The sequence below is a fragment of the Lepidothrix coronata genome, unplaced genomic scaffold, assembly GCF_001604755.1.
Source record: "Lepidothrix coronata isolate B3197 unplaced genomic scaffold, Lepidothrix_coronata-1.0 Scaffold267, whole genome shotgun sequence".
In the NCBI taxonomy this organism is placed as follows: Eukaryota; Metazoa; Chordata; class Aves; order Passeriformes; family Pipridae; genus Lepidothrix; species Lepidothrix coronata.
The window spans coordinates 691,875-715,530 of record NW_016690447.1 but is presented as its reverse complement, the minus strand read 5'-3'; the positions used below and the strand labels follow the sequence as shown (position 1 = coordinate 715,530).

General features: G+C 47.8%; 1 protein-coding gene and 1 long non-coding RNA gene across 2 annotated transcripts in view; one reads left to right on the top strand and one right to left on the bottom strand.

Moving 5' to 3' along the window:
* The window catches only part of SHISA6 (shisa family member 6), a gene marked incomplete at its 5' end in the record, with an annotated part of 277,328 nt that overhangs the window by 6,695 nt on the left and 246,977 nt on the right, over nucleotides 1–23,656 (bottom strand). The window contains 2 exons of the mRNA XM_017835933.1: nucleotides 8,128–8,280; nucleotides 21,496–21,558. Of these exons, the coding sequence (XP_017691422.1) occupies nucleotides 8,128–8,280; nucleotides 21,496–21,558 (216 nt within the window). The remainder of the gene's footprint in view (nucleotides 1–8,127; nucleotides 8,281–21,495; nucleotides 21,559–23,656) is intronic.
* On the top strand, nucleotides 1,832–8,011 carry LOC108507749. Its single transcript, XR_001878255.1, has 3 exons — nucleotides 1,832–2,235; nucleotides 7,360–7,422; nucleotides 7,760–8,011. It is a non-coding gene; the product is annotated as an uncharacterized LOC108507749 (long non-coding RNA).

Here is a 23,656-nt window from a genome sequence, read left to right as displayed (position 1 = left end):
ATCCCATGGAATGTTTCATGCTCAGTTTGCTGTTTCTGCATCTTAAATGATCTCATTTGCTCAGAAACTCATCACCCCCCTCCACACACTCACCCTCCTCTCTTTGGCTTTCAGAGAAACACTAGAGATTCAGTGTTGGCTCCTGCAGCTGTACCATGTTAGATCACTTAAATCCTACAGCTGGAATGACCTGATTCAACCAACATTTAATTAAAAGAAGCAATTCCACAACTGTTTCATTTTTTTTTTTTTTAAACAACAGAAATACAAAAACTTCCTGGTTAACCCCTTTGATGTTCATATGCTGTAAACTGGGATTACTTACCTGGAAGGAGGCTTAGCAGTTCTTGGGCTTCAAGCCCAGTGCAGCCTGTAAGGAAATGTCATTAACGTCAGGAGGTGAGGGGTACTTGAGGGGAGGGAGAACTTCCCTCTGTGCCTGTGGCTGCAGAGATGAAAGCACAGGACATCAGTCCCTCACCATTATGGTCTCTGTCACAAGGAGAAGAGCACAACATTGGCCTCTGTCAGGGGTCAGGGGATGGAGAATGTTTAATGCTCAACACTGATCACCTCTACGAGCCTCCTTCCTCATTTCTTTGTCTGAGATGTTTCCCTGGTGTGTCCAGAAGCACCTCCATCCTTTCTGGCTCCAGAAGACCCTAGAGTGAGCCCCACCCCAGACACCTGGCAGGCAGCCTTCCTCTCCTTGGAGAAGACAACACAACCCTCACTGGTGTGTAGGAAGGGGGCTCCACATGGACAGGTACAGCAAGTTTCTCCACCTTCCAGAGGAAACAATCTTCTTGGGAAGTAACCTCATAGGAGCATCTTGGGATGGAGATCACAGAGCTGGGAACACACACCCACACTACCCAGTGTGCACTTTCCCTACCAACTTGAGCTAAGTGTTGATTGGCAAAGACATCCTGTCCTACACGTCCTTGGCCAGCTCCTGGGACCTGACATGAAATTCCTTTGGAAAGTCTTTTGCTTATAAGACAAGTATGATAAAGATATATGATAATGATAATAAAGAGGGACACCATTGATTTTCTCAGCTCAATATTTCATTCTGTAGTAGGTGATGTGAGATGGGAAAGTATGAGACGGTAGAAGAGGAGAATTTCACGTGCATGGAGATTCTGAACGTTGTTTGAGTGACAAAAAGAGCAAAGCTCTGCTGCAGGACAGTCTGGGCAATCCAGAATTGGGTAAGGAGCTGGTCCCCCTTTCTGTAGGCATCCAACAGGCCTGGAAGTGAAATATGGGTGGAAATTTCCTCTCTCCTCTGAAATAGCCATAAATCTGTTGGTTTGATGCACCACGTTGGCTGAGAGTTGAAGACAGTTGGCTGGTGTCCCATGAGGCAGAGCTCAGGTGGCACAGGGGGTGCTGACACCATCCCAGAGTTTGCTCACAAAAATCACAGAATCTGCTGAGTTAGAAGGAACCCACAAGGATCATCGAGTCCAACTCTTGGCCCTGCACAGGCCCATCCCCAAGAGTCACCCCCTGTGCCCCAGAGGATCAGCCAAACCCTCCTGGAGCTCTGGCAGCCTTGGGGCTGTGCCCACTGCCCTGGGGAGCCTGGGCAGTGCCCAACCAGCCTCTGGGGGAAGAACCTTTGGCTGAGATCCAACCTGAGCCTGCCCTGACACAACTTCAGAGTACTCCTTCAGGTCCTGTCACTGGTCCCCACAGAGAAGACCACAGTTACCCAATGGTGCCTGAATGTCTTCTCCAGCCCTCGAGAACTGTCAGCACCCTGTGCTGGATGATGTCACTTATGTGTGATTGTGACACTCATCTCCTCTCCCAGACATTCTCTTCACTGTTCCCTGGACCCTGCTCCTCATGGGCCCTTGCACAGTCCAGAAGATCTGTGAGCAGGGTGGTTGGTTCCCATCTCAGCACACAAATTTACAAGCTGAGAACACGTACAAGGGCCTGTTGGCACCATCACTGCTGCCAACCTCTTCTCTGCAGCCCACACACCACCAAGGCTGAGGTCACCCACAGCTCTCCTGCTCTGGCACACTTCCTGCTGCTGGGATTTGCTCTCCAGAGCACATGTTGGAGGAATGAGTCTTTGTTTTTTGCAATCAAAAACTTCTTGGAAGAATATCTCATGGCAAATATCAGACACCAGCTCCCCTGGTCTCAAACACTTGTGTCTTTAAAATCACCCTTGATGAAGCCTGAGAAGGACTGGGGAAATTCCATATGGCCACAGTAAGTGTAGGCATTTTTATTCCCTAGTTTATTTCTATAGAAATGCCCCACTTTGTGTGCACAGGTTTGGTACTGGTGCTTGGGGCTGGCTGCAGAATAGAAATGAAGCAATTACAACTCTGGCACTTGGCCTCTGCTCTGGATGAGAGGAGTTCCACTGGATTTGCCCAAGTGGCTCTAAATAGATGTAATTAAAGCAGAGAACATCCCAAATGGAGATGTGCTTGGATGCCCATACCTGGCTGTGGTAATTGCCAGCAGGAGCTAAACCAGCTTATGTGAGGTTTGCAGCGTCTGAGGCTGCTTTAGTGAGGTGAATCAGCTGATGAAAGTGGTTTGAAGTTGTTCCTTGCTAATTTAGATTAAACCCCCAGCATTTCTACACCTTAAATTTTTTTTTCCCATTAGTAGCATTAAAAATATCCTTTTTTCCCCTCTCCCATCCCATGTACAACTCTGTACAGCCATTTGCTGGCCGTGGTTAAACCTTTTAGGGAGCTGATTTAATTTCAAAGGTTATTCTAAGCTTACCCAGGCTGTGCCCCCACGATGCTGAGGGAGACATGTGGATGTTGGCACAGCTACTCTGGGAAGGTTTCCTGGTGTAGACACGCTTCACATCTCCACCTCAAAGGAATCAAAGCTGAAACAGCAGTTTCTCATGAACAACAAGCTGGTTTAGGCAGGCACCAGACAGACTTTTACCAGGCTGTTGCCTCTGAATGGTGGTGTCAGTGTGAGCCAGTGGTGGAGAACGGAGCCTGACAGGAGGCCAAGGTTCTGCAGCACTCACGTGCCAAGAGACAAGAGACAAGCTCAGCACAGCTCTGTAACCACAGTGTTTGTGCACCCAGGGACAGCCAGGAACCAAACACAGCCCCAGGCTTTGGAGACTGGAGGCTCCAGTGGATTGGGGCGGGAACTGGGGACGTTTGGTTTCATAGTTGGCTGAAACCAAATTCTCCCCGGGAACAGAAATCACAGAATCACAGAAAGGTTTGGATTGGAAGGGACCTTAAAGATCAGCTCATTCCACCCCCTACCACGGGCAGGGCCACCTTCCAGCCTAATCCATCTCATCCTCATTATACTGGGACACTGAGGCTCTCATACCACTACTCCTTATCTTGTCATTGGTATGAGAACAGACAACTGTAGTTTCAGACAAAATAAAACTACCAGTATGTTTCTCCATCAAGGAGATGGAGACTCTGCACAATCCCATGTTTCTCCATCAAGGATGTGCTTAAAAATTCAAAAAAGTGGATTCCAAAAGGCCAGAAATTGTGAGCAGACAAAAAGAAATCACTGGTTGACAAAAATTTCTCTTTTTTTTAAGTCAATCCCATTGTTCTGGGTCATCACTTGTGTTTTTCAAACATTTGGAACTGGAAATCATGTTTTCTGCACACTTTCTGGGCTTTTTTCATTGGTTTTAGTTGGGTTTTTTTCTGCCCTTTCTTTCCTCCTTTGGCAGTTTCAGGAACATTGACCAGGGCTGATCTCACCAAATTTCAGGAATATTTGAGTGCTTCAACCGCCTTGATTTTAGGATAAACTGATTTTCCCTTAGACTGCTTTTTGGGTTTTTTTTCCTCCCATTTGTGGGGAAATCCCCAAATAAGTGCTCTCTAAGTGCTCTTACTCACACATTACACTTCAACATGTCTAAGGCAGAGCACAGCTCCTCTGACACTGGAATTAGAGAAACAAGGAACATTTTTGGTGATCTGGGAAGAGAATATGGAAAAGCCAAGGGGATTTTTGCTTCCTGTGGTTGTAGTTAACGTGGTGAAAGTAGGTGCACGTGTGTATGTGTGTGTGAGGCCATTAGAGTAATTCCTTTGCTTTTCTTAAAGGTAGTTCCTCTGTTTTTCTTTCTCTGCAGCTCCAACATATTCTCTCTTCTGGCTTGTACCTCCTGTTCTAATTGGCCTTAACATTTTGAAGCTGCCTAGTCATTTGTGAAGATACTTTAGCCAAAACCAAGTGGTTTAATATGCCTGAAAATATCACCTTCCTTCCTGACTGACCTTTCTCACTTAGCTGGAAAGAGCAATTCCCTGGAGCTCTGGGCAGGATGGAATTAATAGGGCAGCTCTTGCTCAGCCAGGGCTTCCCACACCCACCCACCACTGCTTTTCCCACCTTGCAGGGCTGCCAGGGCAGGGCTGGAGTAGGTCTTCCCATGGAGGGGGTACCCAGCCCCTCAGAGACCTTCCTACCTCTGGGAGCAAACACCGGGTGGGGTTTCCTGTTGTCTGTGCCCTGAAGGAAGAGCTGGGGAAGTAAAGAGCCCTGGAAGCAGAAAGCTCCCATGGGACTTGGTTCTGAGTGGCTTCCATGCAGTCAGCAACCTGTTCCTACTGCTCCTAAAAGGTCTGGGGCACCTTCAAGCCTTTGCTTTGGAAGGAGGAGAAGCCACGGTGCTGCTTTCTCAGTGCAATGGCAGGAGAGGTGAGTGCCCAGAGGTGGGAGCTCCCTCCTCAGTGCAGTGCCACTGCCCAGGGACACAGCAGGGAGCAAGTCACAGAGTCCAGAATGTGCTGGGCCCACCAGGATCATCCAGTCCAACCCTCAGCGCTGCACAGGCCCAGCCCCAAGAGTCACCCCCTGTGCCCCAGAGGATCAGCCAAACCCTCCTGGAGCTCTGGCAGCCTTGGGGCTGTGCCCACTGCCCTGGGGAGCCTGGGCAGTGCCCAACCAGCCTCTGGGGGAAGAACCTTTGGCTGAGATCCAACCTGAGCCTGCCCTGACACAGCTCCAGCCATTCCCTGGCTGCTGTCCCTGGTCCCCCCAGAGCAGAGCTCAGTCCCTGCCCCTCCTCTGCCCCTGCCCAGGAAGGTGGAACTGCACTGAGGTCTCCCCTCAGTCTCCTCTTCTCCAGCTGAACACACCAAGTGCCCTCAGTGTCCTCACAGGCCTTCAAATCAAGGCCCTTCCCCATCTTCATTACCCTCCTTTGGACACTCTCCAATGGCTCAATCCCTTCCTTCCATTGTGTCCCCCAAACTGCCCCAATGTTGAGGTGAGGCCGCCCCAGGGCAGAGCAGAGCGGGACAATCCCCTCCCTGATGCCCCCAGGACAGGGTTGATGCCCCCAGGACAGGGTTGGCCCCCCTGGGCATCATAAACTGGGGTTATTATCCAGCAAAGAGCTGGGCAGCCCCTGAGAGCAGCTCTGGTGTCAGAGACACTGGGACCCTCCGAGGGGTCACAGGGGACTGTCCTTCCCCGATCCCAGCACTGAACAGACACAGGATCCCTGATGGCTCTGTGGCCAAGGTGGCTGAGGTGGAGCTGACCGTGCCATTGCTGAGCTCTGTCCTTATCTCTGGCAAAGAGATACTAAATTTTATTTTTTTCTTAATCGATTATTCAATATTCTTGGGCAGAAATTGTCTTTCTGTACCTGTCTCTGCTAACTGGAGGAAAATAAGTAACATTTGCCTGCCTGGTAAACCCAAAGAAATGCAGACCAACAGCTGAAACATAGATTTAAAAAGTATCTAATGCCTTTTTTTTTACTTAAACAGAAATATTTTATTTGTTAAGGAGCTCTTCATTAACTTTTTTTTTATTATTTTTTTAACCTTAACAGAGAGTTCATTGGAAAGAAGTAATTTTAAATATTAACAATGAACTCCTAATAAATAATTTTCAAACTCCAGCATTTAAATATTACATTCTTTGTGTTACCTTTAGCTCCTTCACATGGAATAAGAAAATTATATTGCTGGTATTTTCCAAAGGAAGTTCTGGGGAGCTCTGTGCCTGTTTTCTTTTGGCTCTGGAGTAGAGCAGCTGTAAGAAAGTGATTCAGTGATTCTGGAGGTGCTGAATGTATTCAATCCCAGTGGGAGCTGGGAGTGCTTGGCACTTTCAGAGTCCAAACTGTCTATTTAGTTACTCAAAAAACACAGTGCCAAGCACTTGGTTTGGCATTTACCAGGTGCTCTGCAAGAGGATGCGTTGGTGCCTTGCAAAGATCCCTGAGCTCTGTCCACACCTGCCCTGGAGGGGGAATAGTTGGTGTTTCCACTTCTAGGGTTGATGGTGCTGAATATTTAAGGGGGTCACTGAACCCCACTCAAGGCAATGGCCAAAGACAAACTCTGATGTTCTTGGATTCATGTTGACTCTCAGGGATCCAGTGAACAGTAACAGGGATAGGAATGGCCCAGAGGGTCAGGAAAAGCTCAGGAGAGGAGCACTGACTGCTCAGTACATTGTTGAGAACATTCCATCTTGGCAGCTTAACACAACTTTTGTCATTTTAGACAAATGTTTGTGAAACCATAGAATGATATTGTAAAATTCCAGAATGGTTTGGGTTACAAGGGACCTTAAAGCTCATCCAGTGCCACCCCCTGCCATGGGCAGGGACACTTTCCACTAGCCCAGGTTGCTCCAAGCCCTGTCCAACCTGGCCTTGGACACTTCCAGGGATGGGGCAGCCACAGCTTCTCTGGGGAACCTGTTCCTGTGTCTCCAGGGAGCATATTTCGTGTGTTGGGAAATTTTTATTTCAGCTGAGAAATGAAAATAAATTCTCACCTCAAAACGGGGATATTTTGAAGCAGTAATATTACAGTGCCACGATCTCAAGGGGTTTCCAATATCAGATATTACACCCATGAACATGGACTGTTCATCAGTAGGATGCAGTGGGGGGGAAATTCTTTTGGTTGAGAGTGTAAGATCCAAATGTTTCCAGGGAAACATGGCATATGGCAAACTGAATGATGGAGGTGGCAGGTTCCAATCTCCAAATACCTGAGCTCTGTTCTCCAACACAGTTAAGCACGTTTACTTTTAAGCTCATCAAATGCATTTGACTTAATATTAAACAGGTATGTAGTCCCATGTTGAAGTGTCAAAGAGTGGACTGAGGGGTTTTTTGTGCTACATTTCCTTTGTCTCTTCTGAAAAATATTCCACAGATATATCTTATGGAAAATCCAAGGGCTTCCCTGCCACTTAATTGTGTGTGTCTCACTTAACTGGCTAAATTGGGAATGCAAGTTTTATTCAGACTAAGGAAGTTAGATCTGCTCCTCATCCTCACCTTCTCTCAGTGAAGGTATTGCAAGTATAAACACCTAAGTTATTTCTCTAAATTAGGCACTGGAAATACATGGCTGCATCCAGAAACTGCTCATGGAAACATCCAACTGCAGACCCAGGGTGAGTCTGGACAGAGCATTTGCCTGCTTAAAAATCCCTTGTTTCATAATCCCACTGAAGCTGAAGTTTGTCATCACTGAGGTGATGAACTGCAGCATTACAAGACTGTTGGCAGAACAGGGCATGAAAGAGCAAGACAGGAGAGATCCTGACCTGTTTGAATAGAGAAATGTGCTAGAATACCCAAACCACTGGATCAGTGCAGGGCACGGGCCAAGACCAGCTCCGGGCACACACCCCATGGAACACAGGGATCACAGCACTGCCCAGGGATGTCGCCTGCTGACACAGATGCTCCCAAAAATCTCAGCAGCTTTCTGTTGTTATCTGGTTCCAGCTACTCCTGTGGATGGAGAGACCTGCCCTGGGGTGCCAGGGTGAGCTCTGAGTCCCCTCAACTCTCCTGGATTCCAGCAGAGAACAAAAGGATTCTCAGCGGACTCCATCAGGAGCAGACTGAGGTGGAGGAGTGGGAGGCAGCACAGCAAGGAGGTCAGTAAGCAAATAAGCACATGTACTATCTCAGTAATGAAATGACTCTTTGCCTCTCCTCATCCTTGATGGGAAGTGACAGCCAAAGGAATCATTACTGGAGATGCCAACCCGGGAGAGCAGAGCAGAGGGAGGAGGTTATTGGCTGAACACTGAGCCCAGTGAGGCTCAAAACAAAGAGATACAAAGGAAATGAAATGAGCTGACACCTACTTAGTCTCTTCAGAGAAGAATATTTACTCGGGTTCGTCTTGACAGCAGATTCATAGGATGGTGGGAGGTGAGAGAGGTTCTGGAAGGACCTGGAGAAGGACAGGTCGTAGGGTTCGGTGGCAGAAGTGAGGATGTTGTTCATTCGTGGCTTGTCTGCAAAAAAAACAACAGAGAAAGGCAGGTCTATGGTGTGCACCAAACTGAGAGGAGAGAAGCAAGTCATTCCCAGACTCCAGCAGGCAGGGAAGCTGTACGAGAGCCAGCCCCAGTGACAGGATCCTGGACACAATTCAACCTGGCACCGGCAGAGCAGAGAAATGGATCCTGTGGAGATATTTCCTTGTCCACAGTGATTATGGAGAGAAGCAAACTGCTGCCTCCAGAGCACCTGGAGCTCGGGGGGGAGGGGGGTCTGGGCTGTCAGTCACCCACTCACCAAGGGGGGCTGTGGACTGACCCCAGTGCAGCCTGAACCAGCTCAGGCATCATCACCCACCTTCACCCCCACAAACTGTGCTCTGCCCACCCCCAGAGACACAGAAACAAGCCTATGGGGTCACTTTAACTGGGGCTGATAATCAAATTGCTTTCTCATGGTGCTGGACCTCTGGTTAATGCCGTAAGCCTGGAGGCTCCTGGGAAACACTGGTCCATGGCCCCAGAGGTTCTGGTGGGATCTGGGATGTTCTTGCTTCCCCTGCACTCAGGGAGTGTGAAGTGGGACTAAGGGAGCACATCTGAGTGCAGTCAGATGGCCAGGCAAGGTGTTTGAGAGGTCCCTGAGGCAGGAAAGTGCTGTCTCTGAGGGTTGGAGGGTGCATGAGGGTGCCCCACACCTGAGGGGTGGAAGGTGCCCCTCTACTGATGTTCATTTTGTTGGTCACTGAGGGAGTCCCCAGCCAGTGTCTCAGTGCCCTCTGTCAGGATCTAAAGCTGAGGGCACTGGCAATAAAGATTAGCACTGAGCCTGGATGCTAAAATTCAAGTCCAGACTATCTGCAAGGTTTTGAGCCCTGTTCCTTTGCTGCAGGCTGGAAAATGAGCTTTCCAAGGGACAGGGACCTGTTGAACTGCATTTATAACTCCCAGGTGTTCAGATATTAAAATAGGCAGATGTGAAAGTGTTTAACAAAGCAAGAACTTCAATTATTGGAAGCAAAGCTAGAACAGACTGCAGTGGGCTCTGTGGGAGCTCATACCAGTGATGGGGTTGCATTAGCTGTGTCAAAAGGCAAAACCAGTGGCCACTTCAAATATGGCCTGAAAATGAAATCAGAAGGTTAAATCCTCTGCAACAGCTGGGGAGCAGCAGGATGTCCAAGCCTTGGGTTTACAAGTTCCTGCTGTACAGCCCTAAAATGGGCCCATGAAGAGCAGTGCAGTGTGTGCTCAACATGCCCTTACCAGCCTCCAGGCCCCTCCGGGCTCCTCTGAACCGTGGGCTGGTTGAGAGCAAAGCACAGATTCTGACCAAAATAACAGAGGAGCAGGGGAATTTCACCTCAGCAAATGTGTTGGCTTTGTGCAGTGTCCATTCATCTGCCAACTTCTCCCACCTCCCAGAAAAATTCAAGACAAAATCCACCCAAATACGGTGCAGGTATTTCACAGATATTTTTCTAGATCTGGGTTAGAGGTTAAATTGTTTACTTCAAAAAATACTTGCAAGAGTCAGGCCACCCCCTCCCCTGCTGCCTTCCTCCTGTGTGGAGCCTTCTTTGTTGGACAGCAGAACATTTTCCTCCTCTCTGAGGTTCTCATTTCACTGTGTCCTTGGTGCTCTCTGCTGCCTAGCAATGAGCCCAGCAGCTCCCTGTGTGTCTGTCTGTGGGGATCCAGTGCTGCCTTCACAACTTTTCTCCCACTGTGACTTCCCCAGGATGTTTTAAACCTCCTGTCACCCACCCTTCACGTTGCACACACATTTCTCAAAGACAGGCTGATTCAGTCTTGTCTTCCAGCACAACCCTGACCATGATCTCCCAAAGGCAGTGTGGGCAGAGCCCTCCTCTCACAGTTACAAGCCCAGTGCTCAACTCGGAGCCACCTGAACCATTTGGGTCATTCCAGGGCATCTCAGACACCCACAAAGGGCTGAAAGGAGTGAGGTAGGACCTACCAGAGGTCTGATGTCACGGAGACACCGGATCCCAGAACGTGCTGAGCTGGAGGGCCCCACAAGGATCATCCAGTCCAACCCCTGGCCCTGCACAGGCCCATCCCCAAGAGTCACCCCCTGTGCCCCAGAGGATCATCCAAACCCCCCTGGAGCTCTGGTAGCCTTGGGGCTGTGCCCACTGCCCTGGGGAGCCTGGGCAGTGCCCAACCAGCCTCTGGGGGAAGAACCTTTTGCTGAGATCCAACCTGAGCCTGCCCTGACACAGCTCCAGCCATTCCCTGGCTGCTGTCCCTGGTCCCCCCAGAGCAGAGCTCAGTCCCTGCCCCTCCTCTGCCCCTGCCCAGGAAGGTGGAACTGTTAAAGACTGTTGTAGATATTAAATTGTCTTCATCTCAACCCAGGAGTTTTCTCACATTTAACCTTCTGATATTCTCCCCCAACCCACAGGTGGGGTAGTGAAGTGGCTACGTGGGGTTTATTTGCCAGCTGAGGTTAAACCACAGTGATTGACTAATCCAAGGTGATCCCTTTCCTTTTGGTAAAGGCGACAACAGCAGGAGCAATGAAACTGCAACAGAAGCAGGAACACTTGCTCTGCTTTCTACAGACGAGGGAAATACTGATTCTGAGGTCCTTTCACTCATCAGAGACCACAGCCTGTATTGATTTCAGCTCTTAGCAAGGCAATAACGAGAGTGCCGTGAGATTGGCTCACTAGAAATGGCTTAATTTGTTGATAATCTTCGTAAAGGAGAGACAGCCCCATGTCCTGTGCTGTTCATTACATCTGGGGGGTGCTTGCCAAATGAGTGCTTTGGCTTTTGTTTGTGTTTATGTCGCCCATGTATTGACTTTGGAATTACAACCACCAGGGCACCAAACCCAGCTCTTGCTCTTTCCTGTTCCTGGCACACTGATTCCCTACACTCTGCTGCTCCATGAGCTTCCTCCCAATAGAGCTTCCTGCAGAACAAATCCCAGCAGTGATTTCTTTCCCAGCTATGCCCAAGGTGTGACCGTGAGGGGAGGAAGAGCTTCCTCTGCTCTCGAGCACCAGTCTGGCACCAGCATGGGATCCCCCATCCTGTGGAATCCTCCTTCTTGTGGGATCCTCTATCCTGTGGTTTTCCCAATGCTACCAGCACAGCATGGTGAGGAGGAAAGCTGCTCTATCAAGAACAGGGACTTCACATGTTTCTGGAAGCCACTGCATGTTGCCCTCTGTGCTCAGTCAAAGGAAGAGCCCAGTTCTCTGCCACAGCATCATTTTTTTCCCAGTTCTAAGAAATTTCAAGGCACTTTCTTACAGAATTTAGCAATAGAGAAAATTTCCTCCTGGCAATGCAATAACCATCTTAATAAACTCTTGTGTTCCTGTTGCTTATGTACATCTCTGCACTCCTAGAACAGGGTGATTGTCTGGCAAAAAGAACATAGCCCCAAGTGAGCACAGAGCTGGAGTGTCATCGCTCTGGGAATATTATTTCCCTGCTGAAGACTTCAATCCATGTCTAATAGACTGACTGCAGGATTAGGGAGTGCATCATATTCATCAGGGGGCTGGAAACAATTGATTAGATATTATCCAGTAAACAGAGACTGTATCAGCATCAAAACTATGTCCCTACTCCTCTTTGTGCTTGTGTGGCAAGGACCCTGGGGTAACATCTCTTTGCAGATTTCTCAGGCAGAACCTGTATCTGATCTCCATTTTCATGGAGGTTTGGACATGCTGCAATAAGCCCAATCCTATGTATGGAATTTGTGCTCAGTGCCAGAGCAGGAGCATTAATTGACTGCTTGCATGAGGTGTGTGAAATTAAGTGCCACACATTTATCTGATGGGCTGGTGAAGAATCAGTTCATCTTCTCCCTGCCTGTTCTATCCAGTCAGTCAGGAACAGGCTGTAATGATTCTGGCACATGAGAAGTCACCTTGAAATCCACTGCCCATCATTCAGCAACACAAGTGATAAACCGAAATGACCAAAGCTAATTTCAGATGTCTTTTGCATAATGTAGTTTGAGGGGGAGATCAGAGAACTGAGGGACTCCACTAAGGAGAAATATCTTGCGCAATTTATATTCTGGGACCAGTTCAGCCCAAGTTTCTTAGCAGTTTTTAACTCCTGCAATATATTTGAGCCATGCTTTTCTCTGCTCTCTCTCCTCTTTGTTTGTGCTGTTTGTTGGCTCCTATGGAGGATGCAGGACATAATCAATTATCAGGGAGTAAATAAAAAGGTCTCCCATTCCCTGCCAGGCAGCTGAGGTTGTGCACTGCTGTGTTCCCAGCATTCCCACTCATTCCAGTCCGGATCTGTGTTCTTGGCAACTGGAGATGACCCCTGGAAAATGAACTGTGGTTTCTGGGATTACCCCATCCTGCCCCTCTGATCCCCCATCCGATGTGAGCACTGTTTGCAGAGGTGTTTGCAGGGGAACACAGAGGATCTACACCTCCTCTTGCACATGCAACAGGGATGGGAACATCACCCAGCAGTGCCATTTCTCTTGGGTTCTAAATTCTCTTTGCTGGAAAGAACCACACCTTTTTACAGTCAGTGCAACATCTTAAAATTCTGCTGATGTCTCTGATTAATTCAGTAGGAGAGGGCTGAGCTCTGCAGCACTTCCTCATCTCCTGAGCAGCAGTGGTGGCACAGCTCTCTAGGAGGGCTGGTACTGGCACAGCCCAGCCCAGAATTCACCAGGCTGAGCAATGTTGGCACTGTGAGCTCAGGAAGGGAGCAGGGAACTATGGGGAGCTGTAAGCTCTGTTCTTGCACACCTACCAAGGACTGTGCATTTCACAGGATGACAGAATCACAGGATATGCTGAGCTGGAAGGGACCCACAAAGATCATGGAGTCCAACCCTCAGCCCTGCACAGGCCCATCCCCGAGAGTCACCCCCTGTGCCCCAGAGGATCAGCCAAACCCTCCTGGAGCTCTGGCAGCCTTGGGGCTGTGCCCACTGCCCTGGGGAGCCTGGGCAGTGCCCAACCAGCCTCTGGGGGAAGAACCTTTCCCTGAGATCCAACCTGAGCCTGCCCTGACACAGCTCCAGCCATTCCCTGGCTGCTGTCCCTGGTCCCCCCAGAGCAGAGCTCAGTCCCTGCCCCTCCTCTGCCCCTGCCCAGGAAGGTGGAACTGCACTGAGGTCTCCCCCCAGTCTCCTCTCTTCTTCTTCTTCACGAGCAGAGTTGTCAGGCCACTCCAAACCCTGTCGTATTTCTGTGGGAACCAGAGGGCTCCTGGGCCAGGCTCAGAGAGGCTCCAGCTCCATTCACAGCAGGCTCTTGCAAAAGGCTGGAGAAGGTGCCATCCTGGAGCTCTGCACCTGAGGAGCCAGAGCTCTGCCCATACAGTGGGACTGATGTGCTTCCTGCTCCATCCTGGATCCAAAGTGGATCTGGGGCCTGTGGTTGGAGTGTCACCCCCATGGGTGTTGGGGGCTTGCAGTCTCTCTGTGCCTGAGGATTGCAAGGACAGCTGGGCTCTGAGGGGACACGTGGATTCACTCCTCTGATTTGTAACCTGGGGGTAAAGAAAAGCCCTCTGAGCTGAGGGGAAGCCTCGTTTCACTGCCAGTGCTTTGCAAACTCTGTAAACTCAGGGCTCAGAAGTCTCAGGATTTCTAGAGACTTGTGGAGATTAGACCTGAAGTTTTGTGGCACCTTGCTCTGCCCCTATTCCTGGAAGACAGTTTCCAAGTGTGTTTACATGAGCAGAAAACCTTTCATGTTTAAGGACAGGAGAAGATGATACCCAAGCTCCAAAAAAAAAGTGAATTGATGGCAAAGTTTTAAACTAAGCTCAAGTGGTAAAAGGGATGTGCTGCAGATTTACATTTGAGTCTGCACATATGTTGTGCGAATTCTGCAAGACATTTCAACAGATGCCTTTTCAAACATTCACCCAGAGAAAGCAAACAATTTCACCTCGGAGGAGCTGATACCACCCAGCCTTCTGCTGCTCAGCTTCAGCTCAGCACAGCTCAGCCCTCCATCAAAGCACACCCTGCTCCCCAGCACTGCTCCTGCTCAGCCAGAAAACCTCACACGGAAAATCTTCCTGGATTCTGACGAAAGTTCTTACAAAGTCCTCATTCCTTGGGAAAATCTGGGAGCACTGATGACGTTCTGCAGCCTTTGAACCACAACTCAGACCTCCCAGGCCATCCTGAAGTGCCACACTGTTGTAGGAGGCAAAGAACTGATGTTCACAGACTCAAATTAAAATTTATAGCATATATCTTCAGTGTTTGTGTTGTCACACTTGTTTTTTCTGTGTTACAAACACTGTTATTAATAGTCCTTCACATCTCTCATGACGAAGCTCAAAGAGGCTCCTACATTTCCAGGTCAGATCCTCTGTGGTGTAAATCTGCAGCTCTCTGGTGAGTAGCTGCCCTCATTTGGAAGAGCTGGAGATGTAGGATTTTAAATTCAGTCAGGGATAAAAAACCTCTGCCTGTCAGGATGGTGCTGGGATTGGGGTTTCAGGGCTCATGGCTGAGAACTGAGCAGCAACTGAAGGAGTAAATGGAAAGAGGAACAAGGAACATCCTGCAGGGTGTGCCCTTGAATATGACAATATATGACCCAGCAGGACAATATCCTGGAATTGGATCATCCAGGGGGCATTAACAGGAGCACAAGAAGTGCTTAACTGACCCTTGCATAGTCACACACCACAACACGGGGTGGGAGGAATCATGTTGCCAATTAAAATCAAAGGAAAAACTACACAGTGGAATTGCACTTGGCAGTCAGAGCAACGGGCAGATCCATTCTCCTGAGTTTGCTGCCTTTCCGTGGGGTTGCAGAAAACAGCCTCTGCAAGTGCCTTGTGGTCAGAACTTGTCGCTGCAGGAAGGGGGAGCTGGTTCAGCAAGGAAAGGCACAGATCCGGGGAATGGTCTGGGTTGGAAGGGACCACAAAGACCACTCAGTTCCAACAGGGACAGCTTCCACTATCCCAGGTTGCTCCAAGCCCCATCCAACCTGGACTTGGACACTTCCAGTGATGGGACAGCCACAACCTCTGGTCTAGTTGGAACTATATGGTCTTTAAAGTCCCTTCCAACCCACAGCACTCTGCTTTCTAGGATTCTGTGACCGAAGGAAGGTCAGCACACATCATCAAAGGTCGCATCACTTCAGTGAAGCCATGGCCCCAACAGACCAACACATCCCAGCACAGATTTTGGCTCTGCACTGTGGGACATTCTCAGCAAATTCTTGGGGCAGGACAGGCCAGTGCTGACCCTGATTCACTGAAGCCTTTTCTCAACCTGCTCCAATTCCATAACTGGATCTGTGTTGCAACCCAACAATCTGTGTCCTTTGCTTTGCAAAGCTGGGGAGCAAAGCAACGAATCATCGTTGGACAGCCCCAGCCCAAATGGCAGCTTAGAGGCACCACAAAGCTCATGTCCTGGGCTCTAGTCCTGCCAGACCCCCTGGTTGCTGCTCCCCCTGTCACTGCAGCCCTGCTGCCTTGGGGAGCATCAGCACAGCCTGTGGCTGTTTGTTCTGGTTGCTCCAGATCTGATTATCCTCTCATTTTCTCACATGTATTTCTACCGGGGATAAATCTAATTTAAACAGTCCTTAATTGTTATGATTTTGTAAACAGTGTCTTAAACACAATAGACACAAAACTCTTGACAAATTGTTGGAGGAGATGTGACAGAATAACGAATCATCTCAGATCTTCTGGGATTGGCCCAAATTGAAGCTTCTGGTCTGATGTTAGAAAATTGATGCAAGGATTTTTTTCAGCAATTTATCCTCCAAAGCCCTATGTGGGAAGGGAGATGCCCTGGATTTTTTGAAGTGAAGAAGAGAGGAAGAAGGAAAGAAAAGAAAGGAAGGAAAGAAAGAGAAGAAAGAAAGAAAGAGAAAGAAAGAAAGAAAGAGAGAGAAAGAAAGAAAGAAAAAGAAAGAAAAAGAAAGAAAGGAAGAAAGAAAGAAGGAATATAAAAGACACACACATACATCCATATATTTATAGGAATCTGATAAAAGTTCATACAAGCACAGCTATAAAATGAAATTTGGCTCCATCAGAGCAATCCCAGGCACCATCTCTGGAAAAACACTTGGCCAAATTAATGACTTGAATTAATTTGCTGCTAATTGTGGTTTACCAAGTATTTTTTGAGCTGATTGTCAAATGCAATTAACTGACATAAAAATTCTGATATGGATTTCCTATTAACTATGTTATTTGGAAATGTGCTTGGTATTTATGTAGATGTAAAAAAACTATGTTTCTTAGATCGTCTTTAGGGTAGGATAATTATATATGCACTAAATATAATGAGATTAAACTTCTGCAGCAGTAAAAAATAAAGTAATAAGCTTTACGGAAACTAAGCCCAGGCAGTCAACATATATTTCTGTTACAACTGATGCTACACTGCCTCAGTTCTCTTTTGTGCCCCCAGCTTGGTTTTTTTCTTCATATTTTAATGTTTTTATAGGAAAATCATTTTATGTGCTTATTTTGTATGAAGACTGAATATCTAAGCAAGATAAATTAATGTATCAAAAGATTTCACTGCATTTCATATGTAAAATGAAATGTGCTCAGAGCCTGGGACTCGCTCCCTCCCACTCACCTTTTACATACAAATCACCACATTTCCCAAACTGCTGTAGAGTTTTTCATTTGCAGCTTGAATCTGCAGCTGATGTAGAAATAAAGTCTGGAGTTCAGGAAACCCACATCAAAATTCTGATTTCAGTGGGACTGGGGTCTGAAGTCTGTCACTGAAAATTTAGAATTTAGGCTGAGGTTTCTAAAGGACTGTAGATACCTCTGGAATGGGACATTTGGTGTCCTGGAAGGGAATCAGGGGCAGGAATGGTCTGAGAGCAGAAAAAAATCAAGGATTTCTTTGAGATGTGGGGTGGTCAAAGTCAGGGTGGGTCATTCACAGCCCTCAACAGCAGAATTTAAATGTTGGTATTGCAGAGCATGGCTTGGCAGAGTCATGGAATCACAGAATTCCAGACTGGTTTGGGTGGGAAGGGACTTAAAGCCCATTTCATTCCACTCCCTGCCATGGGCAGGGACACCTTCCACCAGTCCAGGTTGCTCCAAGCCCCGTCCAACCTGGCCTTGGACACTTCCTCTGACTCACTTCCCTGTGGTCACTCTGCTTGATCTCCACTGGGAATTGTCCTCCCCAACACAGCACATTTTCCAGACACATTATCCCCCTCAGTGCCAGCCAGGTAGGGAGGGAAGGGAGCCTTTCTCCTCCCTCTGTGCTGCAGAGAACACTGTGCTAATGAGGTGACAGCAGCTGACAGAGCAGATTACACACAACCCCACCAGTAATTAGCAGTTATTCCTCCCTGCACCAAAGGGTTCAGAGGAGTCACAGCACTGCCAGGGGCAGACCCTTTGCACGGCGAAGTTGTGCCCCAGGAGTGGCACCTCCCATGCAAGGTCAGACCAGAGATCCTTGGGGGTTTAACCCTGGGAACCTGCAGTCAAAGCAGAACAGCTCCAATGGCTGAGGGCAAATCTGCTTTTTGTATTTTTTCCTGATTCCTTGTGAGCAGAGGTTGTTCTTATCCTTGTGAGCAGAGGTTGTTCCTCTGTGGCATCTACAGGGAGAAGAACAGAAACATCAGGGCATCAGCCCATGGAAATAGATGTTGACCATCCTCTGCCTTTCTCAGCTCAACAGTGTTCCTCATACAGTGGGTTTTTCCCGGAATGTTGTTTGGTGGAACAGCTGCCCCACTGCACATCTGGATCACACTGGGACACAGATTCTGTTATGATTCCCAAAACAGTGGAATGGCTGCCCCATTGCACATCTGGATCATTCCCTCACACAAGGTTCCTGCTGTGATTCCCAAAACCAAACAAATGGGCATTTTGCTCTGCTTTTGGACAGGCCTAACCAGGAGAAGAAGGGGAAAGGGGACTTGGCTTTCCTCCCTCCTCCTGCAGAGCCCTGGGCTCCACATCTGCCACAGCTGGGAGCTGGAATTCTGCCACATCCCCCATTCTGTGGGAATCCTCTGCTGCTCAGTCCCAGGGTGGAATGAGTTTGGAGATGCAGCATAATTATACATTCTAGAATTATAGGTGAAGGTAAGAGACCTGTGAAATTCCTATGGTGGTGGGGAAAGGGAGAGACAGAAGCTGAGCTCTCATCCTGACAGGAATTCCAGTTTCCAGTAGCTCACCCTTCACACATCCAGGTCAGAGCAGCGTGGGACAGTCCCTGTGGGAGCTCCTCCAGGAGAAGGAAAGATAGAAAGATAGGGAGAGAGAAAGATGAAAGAAAAAAAGCAAGAGAGGAAGAGAGAGAGGGAGAAAGAAAGAAAGAAAGGAAGAAAGAAGGAAAGAAGAGAAAGAAGGATTGTTTGTTTGGTGGCAGGTCACTCACAGCCAATGCCTTGCTTGCTCTGTGCTGGCAGAGAAGGACATTTATTGAGTTAAAAATGAACTGACCCCAGACCATGTGCAAGAAAGGCATGTCTTGACCCTCACACCAATTTCTTTCCCTCCGTCTCTGTTCAGTGTCACTACAGGCTGAGGGACAGAGCTCATGAACAAGATGCTCAGAAAGGCAGCTCATGTCCCCTAAAAATTTGCCCAATCCCCCAGAAAATTCCCTGTCCTACCCAGGAAAGGATTAAATTAAACCTGAGGCCTTGCTGGGCTCACTCAGAATTGCAGCAGTAACTCTGAACACTGCAAACTCTTTGGATCCCTTATTTGAAAGGTCCAAATATCTCTTCAGACTCACCAAGCAATGGCTTCCCAGCAATAGCACATGTGAATATAAGGAACAAAAGAGCCCATGGCCATGTGGATAACTCAGGAATAAAATGGAACTCTGAATCACACAGTTATTTGTAGTCAGCTCATCCAAGTCACTTTGTTCAGCCAAATTATTAAGACTCAGGAAACGCAAGAAATCCAAGATCATGAGTTTATCTGCCTTGATTTTTGTCTCTTAAGTACATAAAAAAGCAAAGCAGCTGCCAGGGCCAGAGGGAAGTTGAGTTGTTTGAGCACATGTTGTTCCCTTGAGTTATTGAATGAAGATGAAGCTGCACTGAGACTCCTGGGCAGGAAAACAGGACTCACCTGGCTCTGCTGGGGCAGCTCAGAACCAGCAAGTGACAGATTTTAAGAACAAGTAGTAAAACAAAAGAGAACAAAACACAATTTCAACCGTATTTCTCTATCTTTTCCTTCTTTTTTTTTTCCTCAAGAAGGTAAAAAGGTAAACAGAGTGAGTAGTTTGAGGAACAGTTGAGGTCAATTCAGGTTTGATAAAAATTCCTGTGGCACAACCAGGTTTAAAGCTGACACTGTTTCTCCTGTGGTTTTTGAAAGGTAGAAAAAGTAATCCCAGTAATGTTGTCTTACAAGTGAAAGGAACTTGTGGGCTGAGGAGATCCTGACCCACCCTCTAGGAGGCAGAAACACCAAAGACTTTAGGTGGCCTTTCCAAGGGTTCTCCCACCTTTTTTAGCAGCATGGAAATTTCCATACATGGACATGACTCACAGTAAATCAACTCCAGAATACTTAACAGGATGAAGTTTCAGAATTAAATACCAGGACAAAACCAGTAACAAATACAGACTCAGAGCTGCAAGAAGTGCATATTGAGATGAGATTTACCAATCTCGTCCTGGTTCCTCGGCAGCAGGAAGATTCCAGAGGCAAGCTGGAGGAATAGATCACATTCCAAGGGTAAAGGTGCAGGGAAGAACATGGACAAGATCAGGACAAGGAAGCAGCAGAAGAGGAAAGAAAGCAGAGAGGACCTGAGGGGTCATTCAGAGGGGGGTCTGATTGCCCAGCGATGGAGGAACCACTGGTTTGGGGGGTGGTGACTGGTCTGGGTTTGGATGGAGCCAGGGAGCTGTGGGTGATTGATTTGGTGATGGAGGGGGGTCACTGTCCACACTCAACTGCTGATCTGGGGCCAAGGAAATCTAAAGGAGGAGGGAGAGAGGGCAGGGGAGGCACAAGGGCTGGGGGGACAGGGCTGAGCAGGGAGTGATAAGGTTTCTGGGCATGGAAGAAGAGAAGAAATCTCTCCAGGCTGGGATGAGCTGAAGGAAACAAAGTGGAAAACAAGGGAGTGTCCTTGAAGAGTGTCTGAACTCCTGACACTGCCTCCAGGATGACGTGGGGCATCCCTTGTTGGGTCAAGAGGGCTGGCTAGAGAGGTGCCAAAAAGTGCTGCCGAAACATGTTTCATGAGACATGAAACTCGTGTTTTCTGAGCTCAGCAAGAGCACTGGCAGGAGCTTCACACATGTGGAGCTGTTTGGGTACAAAGACCTAACCTGGGAAGCTCTGGAAAAATTCTGGAGGGGCTGCTCTCCCCTTTAGAGGGATGAGCAGACAGGTTTGTGATGAGAGGCTGCCCCAGACATCTCCTGAGGGGGCAGCTCTGAGGTTCTGGGGACAGGCAGTGCTGGTCAGTCTGTGGTGGGTGCAGGGACATGAAAGGTGCTCTGGGTTCCATAAGGCCCTGGGTCAGAGAAGCATCATGTTTGCACAATAAAATAGGGGGGTTGGAAGGGTGTGAGAGCCACCACTGTAAGTGGTTTAGGAAGAGGAGGTTCTGTCCATGGCTCTGGGCAGGGACAGCCCTGACTCCCTCATGGTGTCTGTCTGTCCTGAACAGGAGAAACTCGAATGATGTTGTGCAGTGAGTCAGGGCCTTCAGCAGGTTATTCTAACCAGCCCCATGCAAGCAGGGGTTGAACAGGTTGGGTTTAGCCATGAACCCTAACTCTGGCCACACACTGTTGTGCCAAAACCACATCAGCTTAGGAAGCTTTGTCCCATGTTCCCTGTCCTTCAAACTGCCCTTGCACAGATGCCCGAGCAGCACTGGAAGTCATGGCTTGGCTGACAAAACAGACTTTGCTTTGATTATCATTTTTCCTGGTTTGTCTGGTTAAATCTGACACCACTTTGCTGATGTGGAAGAGAGAAAGGAGCAATCAGACACGGGGGAACACGAGGTTGGTCGGCACAATTCTAAAAGCCTGGGCCATATTTCATTGTGCACACTATTGAAAAATATGGTCCTATATTTAATGTTAATGGAAAGCATCAGTCATGCAGCATTGCCATAGGGACATTTCTATTAACATTAAACATACTTTGACACCAGTAAATGTTACTGGCTGGTAGAGGAAAGTTACACCGTGTGTAATTTTGCTCTTTGTTATCTCTTACCATGTGTAGGTGTCTGGGTGGCACTGTCTAGTATCAGGTGATTATAATTTTGTTCTTGGTCATCTGAAATTCATAGAAAAAAAAATACCTTTAAGAACTAGCTTAGCAAACCCAGTGATCTGCAGATGATAATTACAGCTCACAGCACTCACAGGAAATCTCAGCGTGATTCAAAAAAGGAGAGGAAAATGCTTAAGAAAGCAGAAGATTCTGTTCCGTAGTTCACTTAAAATTCCAGATGCAAGAAGAATATGATAATAGGAATCTGCTCCCCTTCTGCTGAGCCTGCAAATTAAGGTTATCTGCAAAGGTGAGAAACATGTCCAGGCAGGAGCAAACTGTGGCTGCTGGACCCGCATGGGCTCCCGGGAGCTGCTGGAACCTCAGAGCCCCTGCCCCCTGCTCCACCTCCACCCACCAGGGAGACCTGGACACTTGGAGGTTTGGAGATTTGGAAATCTGGAGGTTTTCAGGACGTTATCCCCAACCACCCAAAAACCACTGTCCCACTGTGAGCACAACCAGAGCAACAATGTCCTGTCTGAGTGCAGAGAGAAATCAAATAAGTGGCCTCTTTAATCAATGAAGTTGAGTTAAATGTCTGCGTGTGGATGTGGATCTCCCTCCCCAAGAAGGGAGAATCCTGTAAAACTGATGTATTCAGTATTAAATTCTTCAAAGTAGGGGGAAAAATCCATGGCAGAGTGACTGCCAGAACTGGGCTTGGGAACTGCCCTGTGGGGTGGAAAACAACTCTGCCTCTTTTTCATCGTAATAAAACCATTAGATAAGTGAGTCCTGATAAACTTCCATGACCTTTAGATTCCACACAGGCCTTCAGTAAGGAAGGAATGCTTTGTCCAGATCTTTACAACAGGGATGGAACTGTAGCAATGGAGGGTGAGAGGAGATTTCTAGAAACCTTTCCTGCCGTGCTCTCCCTGTACAAGGTGGATACTCTGATGTCTCCTCTGTTGTTCTTGTAACCCTGTCACTGATACTTCACTTTCCCCCAAGAAGAGCTGTTTCCCTGGGTCATTCTCACCTCTGTTCTGACCAATTGTTTCTTTTCTGTTCCAGGGACATGGAGAAAACCCCCCTTGTTTCCGCCACAGCTCTTTATGACAACACTGTTCCTGTGTGTTCCCTTAACTTTACTCTTCAAGTTAATGCCATTTCTTTTATGTTTCTCTTGCTTTGCCTTTGATTATTGTCATTTTAGCACCCTGTGCTCTCTCTGAGTGACCTGGATCCTTCTCAGGCCTGGGACATGTTTCTGAGAGAGACCTGACCAGCACAGAGTGGATTCCCTGGATTCTTCCAAGTCAACTTCTCTTGTTCACACAGACTCGTGATATTTTACTTTTCCTGGTTCACATGAAGTTTGTGATCCTTTGTGATTCCTTATTGCTTTTCTGAGAAACTGTCCAATTGTTCTCCAACACATTTCAACATTCTTGTTTTAGTCCAATGCATCTCATTTTTCTCCATTTAATCAATTTATTTTCAGGCTATTTCTCCAATTTGTCAAGAACATTTTAAATTCTAATCCCGTTCTCTAATAGACTTATGGTCACCCAAGCTTCATATCACCTGCAAATTTAATAAGCAAATTCCTTTTCCACCAGTAACAAGGAGACTAAATTCAGAACCACATCAGTTCATCTTTGGTTCCCCTTTCTGGTCACACATGTACCCCAGAGAGGTTCATTAACAACATGCTTCTCAAATTAAACTCACATTACTTTCCTAGAAACTGCTGGAAATCTTGCTGAGGTCATGAGCCTTAATAGAAATTATTCCTCCCTGGCCACAAAACACAGCAAAAAAATAAAAATAATATTAACTTCACATGATTTGTTTCTGAGAAGTTGTGCTTTATCTCCCTGAAACTCCTCTCCCTGCACAGCACCTGGAATGTCTGTTTACAGGCAGGATTAAATCAGAGCTTATTTACTCAGGGGACAACACTCTGGACATCTCTGCTGGGGCACTGCTCCGTCTGGGAACCAGGCACTCCTTAAACACAAAGGCAGCTGGAAACACCCAAAGGGTTTGATCCCAAAGGATGTGAGAGGAGCCCAGGTTCACATGGACCCCTTGAGTGCCCTGGAATAAGTGGCCCACAGGGCCCTCAGAGTTTTCCTCTAGATCCTCCCCT